Source organism: Castanea sativa, chromosome 8 (assembly GCF_040712315.1).
Source record: "Castanea sativa cultivar Marrone di Chiusa Pesio chromosome 8, ASM4071231v1".
Classification (NCBI taxonomy): Eukaryota; Viridiplantae; Streptophyta; class Magnoliopsida; order Fagales; family Fagaceae; genus Castanea; species Castanea sativa.
In genome coordinates, this window is record NC_134020.1 from 50,871,252 (window position 1) to 50,880,813 (window position 9,562).

The 9,562-nt window shown below is 33.0% G+C and overlaps 1 protein-coding gene across 1 annotated transcript; it reads right to left on the bottom strand.

The window, feature by feature from the left end:
- Positions 1–8,095: 8,095 nt before the first annotated feature.
- Positions 8,096–9,562, bottom strand: LOC142606506 (UDP-glycosyltransferase 92A1-like). The gene has a single exon (XM_075777843.1). It carries the CDS (start codon positions 9,560–9,562, stop codon positions 8,096–8,098), a length of 1,467 nt encoding a protein of 488 aa, XP_075633958.1.

The window sequence follows — 9,562 nt, forward strand, 5'->3', positions numbered from 1 at the left end:
GAAAGAGACTTAAATTAGCTTATTAGACCTAAGTAGCTCAACCCAACTACTATCACCTTTAAAACCACCACCATTACCAAAACCATAGCTTTTGCCTTTTCCACTACTAGACTTAACGAATAACCACCACCAAATCACAAACCCAATAAACAAAGATGCGGCAGTGCCAACAACATCGGCGGCGACGATAATGGCGAGGCTTTTGCTACTCAGACCACCGCACTTCGAACCCAAAGGCTTCCCGCAGAGTTTATCATTGTGGTCAAAGTCCGAATGTCGAAGCTCGCCAAATCAGCTGGTACCGAACCGAAGAGATCGTTGTTTGCAACTGAGAATATCTTCAACTGGCCGAGACCGTATGGAATTGAACCGGAGGGGCATTTATTACTCAAAATCAAGCTGTTCAAGAACTTACAGTCTGTGATCTCCGGCGGGATCAGTCCAGCAAGAGCGTTGTTGGAGAGATTTAGGAAAACGAGATAAGGAAACCAGTTACAGATTTGAGATGAGAAATTTATGTTTTTGTCAGTAAATTTATTTTTCCTGGGTTTGTGTTCATGTGATTGAATATTTTGATTTTGTGTTCTTTCTTGTTCATGTTTAAGATAAGACTAGATTTGAATTCATGTGTATTTTAGGTTCTCATTTTTTTTTTTAAATAGATAAATTAATTTTCAAAATCAAAAGTTGATGTGGATGCTTATGTGTCTTTTTTAATCATTATTTTATGCTGACGTGACATTTTTTAATATAATTTTATTGGCCACGTCAACATTTAATGTGCCAATAGTGCGCTCCGTTTGCCACATTAGTATTTTCTGTTAAGTGAGTATTGGTAAGGACCAAAATGGAACGCATTAATTGGTTTAGGGACTAAAAATGGTGAAATCAAAATGTATGGACCAAAATGAAAAAGATGCAAAATGTAGGGACTAAAAGTGCATTTACGCCTAAGAAAATTGAATTGTTTTGGGTAGTATTTGTTTGCATACCTTGTGTAATAAACACTACTCTAAAAGACGTTACCTTGATGCAGTGGTCACTCTACAAGTATAAATACTTGTGGGGTGTGGGGGTAAGGGTCGGAATTCAAGTCTCCAGGAGGAAGTTTCACATACATATAGTGTAATACCCCACATAATTTTTATTTAAGAGTTTTCTTTAAAATATAATTGTTGGGCTATAGGTTTTCTTTTAATTGTTATTGCAGCCCACTACCCACTAAGCCCACATCTTATAATACAAGCTACAGAATAGAGGAAGAGATAGTCAGGGTTTATTCTAAGAGGCTAAGAGGTGTTTTCCTTGGAGTTAGAACACGTACAATTGAAGAGACAATCAGATTGTTCAAGGTAAGATTTCTCTCAATTAGAAACAAGAAAAAAATTAGAATTTTATTAGGTTATTTAGAAATTTGATTTTGATCCTAAGATTTATATTCTAACATTTAGATTTTTCGCTGGATTAGATATCAGATTTGAGTCAGTGGGATTTCACGAATCATTATTTCTGTTTAAGTCTTCCATTGGATTTATACATATAATCCTAGATTGAAGTCAAACAATTCGGCCATTCTTCTTCCATTGAATTGGTGTGTATATATATATATATAAAATGGTTAAAGAAGAAGTCAAAGAAAGTTGCTATTGTTATTCGGTTGGATTTGTGTGTGTATATATATATATATATATATATATATATAGATATAATGGTTGAAGAAGAAGTCAAAGAAGGTGGCTATTATGCTTTAGTTGGATTTGTGTATATATATATATATATATATATATATATAATGAATAGAAGAAGTTAAATAATTCGGCTGTGGTTTCTTTGCCTCTGGGACTTATGCTATGCCAATGTGGTGTTATATATATACATATTAGGATATTAGGATAGTTGTAAAGTTTTCTATGGTGGATATATATAATATGGCTTGTTTGGGGTTATGTATATCAAATTAAACTCTAAGGCATTAGCTGCGTCTGCGTTCGATAAATTCAAGGAAAACACATATTTGTTTTGGGTAGAGATACTTTGCATTAGTGCTATCATGTAGTTCAGCAAAGTATTTTACTAGTGAGTCAGTTTTTGTAGTTTAGTAAAATTTATATTTTGTAGAGGATATTGAGTAATTTTTATAATTGATTATAGGTCCGATTTAAGAGTGTCTTGAGGCTCTTGGGAGATTATTTTGGCTGGATTTTCAGAGTGATTCGAGTGCGGTAAGTAATTATGCATAATATGCACAAGTTTTGCTCTTTAGGTTCTTAGAAGTTAAAGATTTTCAAAGTTATATTTTTAAGCTTACATTTTTTTAAAAAGTTTATCAAAAAGCATTTTTACACTATTGAAAGAGAAATTTTAATTGGCTTTTAAATAATGTTTTAAAAGAAATTTCAAATTTTGAATAACGTTTTGAATGTCTAAATCCCATTTAAAAGATGATTTTTAACTAAACTATTTTCTGAAAATAATTGAGTTTCAAAGTAAGTTTTCTAAAAAGATTTTTGTTCTTTAAATTGTTTCAAACCAAGTGATTTCGAAATCATGTTCTTGTTTTTTCAAATGGTATTTAAGACGTTCCTTTTAGCAAACTGGATTTTCAAACTTATTCAAGAATTGTAAAAATATTTATATAACCTCTTGAGTTCCTATTCGTTCCTTAAGAGAGTCAAGCATCTTTTGATTTATGTTTCAATTTGATATTGTGATATTCAATATATCTTTATTGTTGGAACAATTGTTAATATTGAGAAAATTATTATATGTTGTATAAACTTTATTGTTTGTGATATGTGACTCAAAATGAGTGTTTTTAGAATTGATCAGATATATATGTGTAAATCCGCTCACAGGATTGTATGTGAGAATATGTGTTGATCCTTCACCAGCAGGGGTTAGATGTTGGTATCCGCTCACAGGATTGTATGTGAGAATATGTGATGTGTATATGTGACACTGTGCTCTGATCAATTATTTGTATGTGTTTCCAAAAGATTTTAAGATATGATTATATGTGTATTAAGTGATTCTTTACATGTTTTGAAAACTATATTGGATATTTTGAGTGAAATTGTGAAATTAAACTCGTGCCTTGCTTGACTCTATTCCGTTGTGTATTCTGTATAATTACTTACTAGATGTGTGGCTCACCCCATCAATTAATATTTTCATATTAAAGTATAGTTGAGAATTAGAACCTTTGGACTGCTTGTGAGGTGCAAGGTAGAGCGTGGAAGTTGTAGGCGGCTTCAGTGTTACTTGAAGACTCATAAAATTTTAGTTACCTTTGTTTTGTAGTTCACATTTTATATAGTGGAGTTTATTTTCAATTTGTGGAGTTTTGAAAAGATTATTAGTTATTATTTTTTTCATTTTCCGCTTAGACTTCACAACTTTTTGGAGATTATTATAAATTGAGGATTTTAGTTATTATAAGAGGTTTATCAGAAGCATTGTTTATTTGGAGTTTTATTGAATTAAGTTTAAATAAATTATGTTTATTGAGCTAAGTAAGGTTAGCAAGTTAGTCAGGTATCTAAATTCATGTTTCATGGATTTGGGGCCTGACATATACACTTAGATTAGGTTAGAGTATAAATTTTATTTTATATAAAAAAAAGTTGTTGGATTATTTTTATAAAATTATTATCTATTTTAATTATTGATCAAATAATTATTTAAATGAAAATTTTAACTCTTTATTTGCAAATATCTTAAATGCATATATGCATACTATCTCAAAGATACATAAGATACATCTCATGAGCTGGCTAAATTAATGGTAATTAATTAGTTTTTCAAACGTTGGTGGCACCTGATATCTTTCCTTATTAAATATTTTCTTTTAAACTCAAACGTTTTCTACGCTTTTTGAAGTAACGTTGCTAATCTTACAAGTTACAATAGATTTGACCAGTCAAAGCAATTACAAATTTACATCTTATCATTATCTTATTAATTTATTAAACTTGGCTTGGATTATTTACTTTATTTACATCTTATCTTTATCTTTTTTAAAATATATTTTTACGAAAAATATGTGCGCATGGTATATATTCTTGGATTAAAAAAAATGTTCGGTTAATGTATGCCTTTTAATTATTTATTTTAGGGTTTCAAAAAAAAATTATTTATTTTAAGAAATTTTTTAGAAAACATTGTAAAACAGTTAGTCACTTTTTCCTTTTTTTATTTTTTATTATTTATATAAAATTGTTTATTAACATATGCCTAAGAATATAGATTATTAAAAACCTTTAAAAAAAATTACAGTTTGAGAACTACTCCTAAGACCTACTCTTGAGATCTAAGAAAGTTAACATACATAAAATTCATCAACTCTTCCTTTATGGTCTGTTTGAATTGAGGGGGAAGAGGGAGAGTATAGTAGAGTAGAATTGACCCAAAGTTAGCATATTTGTAGCCAACTCAACTCTATTCCCCCTCCATCCAAATGTACCCTTAATTTTCAGGCCTTGCTCATGGGACATACTAGTGGCGGTTGGTGGCTAATCTAATATTGTTTGGGTTGTTGGAAAGTCTTTTGACTCTTTGGGACTTGGTTGGGTTGTAGTTGGTTTCAAATTGGGATGAATAAAATTATGAAACAAAATGGCTAGGATCCAGAGGATGATGAGAGAGCATCTCAAAGGAGTGTGTGTGTGTGTATAATAATAATTGTCTTGAATACATGTGAAATATATAAACAATTCCCACTAATGTCTACACTTTGTCAATGGTATGTGTATATTGGGAGTATATAACGATCATGCTCCTTAATTTATTTAAATTTTTCCCAACGTGATCATGCATTAGAATCAACGCAATGTAATATTTAATATTGTGGGAGGGGGAAGCCTAAAGAAGGAAGATCGCCAAATGGGCTCAACCCGAGAAATAGTCGGGCCCAACTATTCATCAGGTCAGGCCCAGCACAATCAGGATAGTCCAATTAGTGAAACCAAAGAAGGCAGCCCACCTGAGGAGCTCGAGGAACAAATACTCCTCAAGAAATTGGAGATAAACCACCAATGCCATAAGGTTGAATGCTGAGGAAGAAAGTATTGGTGTGCAAACAAGAGAAGGAGGAAGCTTCTAGATAAAGCACCTATCACCTCTCAATTTGATACACTATTCTAACTCAGCTTGTCGCATTAATGGTAGAACGACCCCTGAACAGTGCCTCCACGGCCTACAACCTACTTTATCACCGTCAGTAAAGTAGCGTTGGGACAAGTATCCAAGGAGGGATGTGACCATCCTAGTGGAGGGCTTGAATGCAATTCAAGCAGCTGTATATAGGAAGGAAGATCCTCCTGTAAAGGGGATCAAGAAAATCAAAGGTGGAAGAAATAGAAAAAGAGAGAGAAATTGAGAACTGTGTAACTGAGAAGTGTATATTCTGAGAACTGTTGCTCCTCGACCAACCCAAGGAACAACTTGAATAAGAATATCTATTTCTCTTGCTATTATTCTTTACTAGGACTATTATCTTCGCCATTTTTCTTTCTTTAAATTATCAAATGAAGCTACTAAGGCTTGAAATGTTGACCTTGACAATCCGCCTCTACAAATTAATTGTATTGGGCCTCTGGTCCAGCTCATTCTCATACAGCTTGGGCCGAATTGTTCATTTTGCCCCCTGCAAATAATTTTATATAATACTATATTTTTCTCAACTTGATGAATTGGAATCCAACCTTCTTATATTCTATATCATATATTTTTGTATGTGACTAGTTTTTTTTTTTTTTTTTTGAGAAACAGTATGTGTCTAGTTTTAATTAATTGTTTTCATTTCTTTTTTCTTTTTCTTTTTGGTTAAAGGGATAATATATTATAAAAACACTAACCAACAACAGAAATTAGTCTGTTACAAGAAGTTGTTGCCCTATCAAGAGCGAGCAAATTCACCACCACATCCGGTGGGAGATCAAAATAAATAAACATAGCAGAAAACTTGGCTCCTAATTTCATTTCAATTTACCAAACCAATTTCCAAAATTTGTTAACCTACGCACCTTATCTTATCTAATATCTTTGTTTGATTATCCTATTCTTTTTAGTGTCTATTTTTTAATGAAATGTAGTGTCTATTTGGCTATCTTATAGTTTCCCCATGGTTTATTTGCATAGTATTTATCGAAAGATATAGTTTTTTTTTTTATAACATTTATATTAAACGTGTGATAAAAAATTAAAAGAAAACTTATTTTCAAAAGGCTAATTTTGTTTTTTTTAATAAAAAAGGTTGAAGCTAAAACCAAAAATGTATTTCATCTTATAAAACAAAATGTATTTTCGATTCTCATTCAAAGTCATGCAAACCCTTGAAAAAAAAAAACCGCCTAGGGTGTAACGCATTAGTAGGAGTCTCGGATTGGATCACACCTGCGTATTTAAGAGTTATCTAGTTTAAGTCGTGTGTTTTGTAACAATGTTGTGTCATGACGTGGATAGCCCTAACGCACCCAAGAGTGTCCTACGCCATGAGTTTTGCAGGTTCAAGTGGGCTGGGTCAATAATCACAGTGTGAGACCCTTTTTTGTTCATAAAAAAAGAAAAAAAAAAAAGTCTTGCAGGCGTATTTGATAATTTATATATATATATATATATATATATATATATATATATATATATATATATATATATCATCACTTGGATACCAAGATTTATTTATGGCAAGACAGAGTTCAAGATTTGAGATGGATATTTGAGCCTGAGGAAGTTTAAGCTGAGGTAGATCCTACATAAGAGAGTTTCAACTTTCAAATGTGTTACATCTAGAGCCTACAAAAGTAACGAATGCTTTAAGACCAGCAAATTTGGGCCTATAGCAACCCTTCCAGCGATATTGGAATTTATCCTTCCAATAAACTCAATATTTTTGGGTTTAATGAGTTATCCGGGAGTGGCCTTGGAAAGAAACACGCGAAGCCGAAAGCTCCAACTACAGAAATCAAGACTTGAAATATCGTAGCAAAATTGACAAGAATTGGGTCTCGCACAAGAGCGAGTAGGGTGCACAAGAGCGAGTAGAGAAGTCATATTGGTCGCCTCTCTCTGCTCATTTTTTGCCTCACCAAAAAAAAAACCTTGATCATGAGCAAATATCAAAACACCAAGGATAAAGTACTAAGTCAGTAATAAGGCAAAGTGATGGAGTTGAGCCATTTACTTGGTGGACGAGATGGTGGATGAATTTTCTGAAATGGAAGGGAAGAGAGTTTGGGCTCTCAGCATCAGCTGGGATTATGCATGTGATTTTGTCAAGATTCAAAACCAAGTCCCTTATTAAGTGACAAAAGACTTTTTCAGTGCTGAGAATAATCATGCCTGATAAAAAATATATCTTTTATATATATATATATATATATATATATATATATATATATATATAGGGTTGGGTTCAAGATAAATTTGATGTAATTCTAAGTAATGTTACACCACCCAATAACTGGTTATAAAATTCATATTTTGAAAATTTCACTATTGAATTACACGTTCTTTATGTTCTTAACATTCATGCCAATTTTCATGCCAATTGGATGTTATTTACCATTTAATTTATAAACTCATATTTTATACATTATTTTAAACTACAAAAACTTGAATGTAAACAATTGATTGATGACATGACTATTAATTTTTGACCACCTTGAAATTTTGTAAGTATAATGAATATAGAAAGATAATGTAATCTAATGGTAGATTTGTCAAAATTCATATTTTTTTTAAAGATATTGAGTTGTGTAATATTGTTTATCTAATATGGCTAATTGTGAGTGGTGAAAAAAGTGATGAGTCTATGTGAAATTAACATGCACATTCTTTAACACCCATGATAAATTTAATTAGAAATCATTATATATTAAAAAAAAATTCAAACTATCTCTTTGTGAATAATAATTATAAAATTATTGTGTTTCTAAAAATAGAGATTTGTGGTTCGATTTCTATTTTACAATCAAGTGTATTAATGAAAATTTCAGCAAAAAAAAAAAAAAGTATTAATGAAAATATTTATTCCATTATACTACATGGGAAAGTTTAGGACAACAAAACTTTTCACAATTTCTTACTACAATTTCTGCTAGGTGGTTTTCTTCTTCTCTCTCCATATTAATGCAGCATTGAAGAATTCATCAATGGCTTTGACAGAAGTTCCCGTGAAACCATCTTCATCTTTCTTAGCATTCTTGATAATGTCCATCACCTCACCAGCTTTCCTTTTCATATCCTTTCCTTTCTCAGTCTCATTCATCACCAACTCAATCTTGGCCACTATATCTTCATGACTAACCTCTCTGCTTGCCCCATTAGCCACCTCAACACAAATTCCCATCTCTTCCTCCAACTTCTTTGCATTGAAATGCTGCTCAGCCATAATAGGCCAAGCCAAAATGGGAACTCCATGACTAAGAGAATCAAGCACAGAGTTCCATCCACAGTGACTCAAAAAAGCACCCACAGATTTGTGTGACAAAATTTCCACCTGGGGTGCCCAATTGTGCACCAAAAGTCCCTTATTTTCAACTCCTACACGTTGTTCAAATCCTTTTGGTAACCATTCTTCAGCATTGAACTCCGAGTTAATGTCAAACTCTAAAGGTGGCCTAATAACCCAGATGAAATCCTTGCCACTAGCCTCTAATGCCTTTGCCAACTCAATCATTTGAGACAATGAAATAGTGCTTTGTGACCCGAATGAAACATATAGAACTGAACCATAAGGTTTTGAGTCTAGCCAATTCTTACATAGTTCCCATGTAATACCCGAGTCTGTTCCAGAACCAGCTTTGCTTCCCAAGGTGAGTTTCACAGGCCCAATAGGCCACACCGGGCGATTCATTTGCTGCCTGAAATATGTCAATCCAATTTGATCAATCTCTTCCACTGTATTGAACAAAAACGCATCAGATTCCAACCATTCATCAAACACTCTATGCATAAACTTTATCCATGAATCATCAAGTTTAGAAAATCTAAGATGCTCCGGCATTTGATTTATGCGTATTCGACAAGAATCAGGAAAGCCCGGAAGTGGGAATTCATTGGAATCTGTTTTCAAGTGAGGGAGGTTTAACCAGAGATTGTGAAATACCCCCATGCCATAGCCACCACCAGCGTTGAAGATTGCGTTAAAAACTCCAAATTCGTGAGCAACCTCTGCAGTCCAAGAGAAGAACATATCGGCTATAATGCAAAGTGGTCTTTGGCCATTTTGCTCTTCTATAAGATTGGAAATGAGAGTTTTAAAAGAAGGTTTGAAAGAATGAGAAGCTTCGATGAGTTGGCCAATGAATTGGGGAAAAGCATCAGTGTTCTCAGCATCTGGAGGAAGGCCATGATCAGAGCTGAGGAAAGGGATTTCAAGGAGGCGAATGGAGGAGCTTGAAGGGAGAGAAGGTTGGAGTTTTTTGATATTGAGAGAGGTGTTGATAAAGGTTACAGTGTAATTCTTACTTTGTACTATTTGGAAGGCTAATGCTAAGAAAGGCCTTATATGACCCTGTGCCATGAATGGGAACAACACTACGTTTTCTTTTCTCTGCTCCAT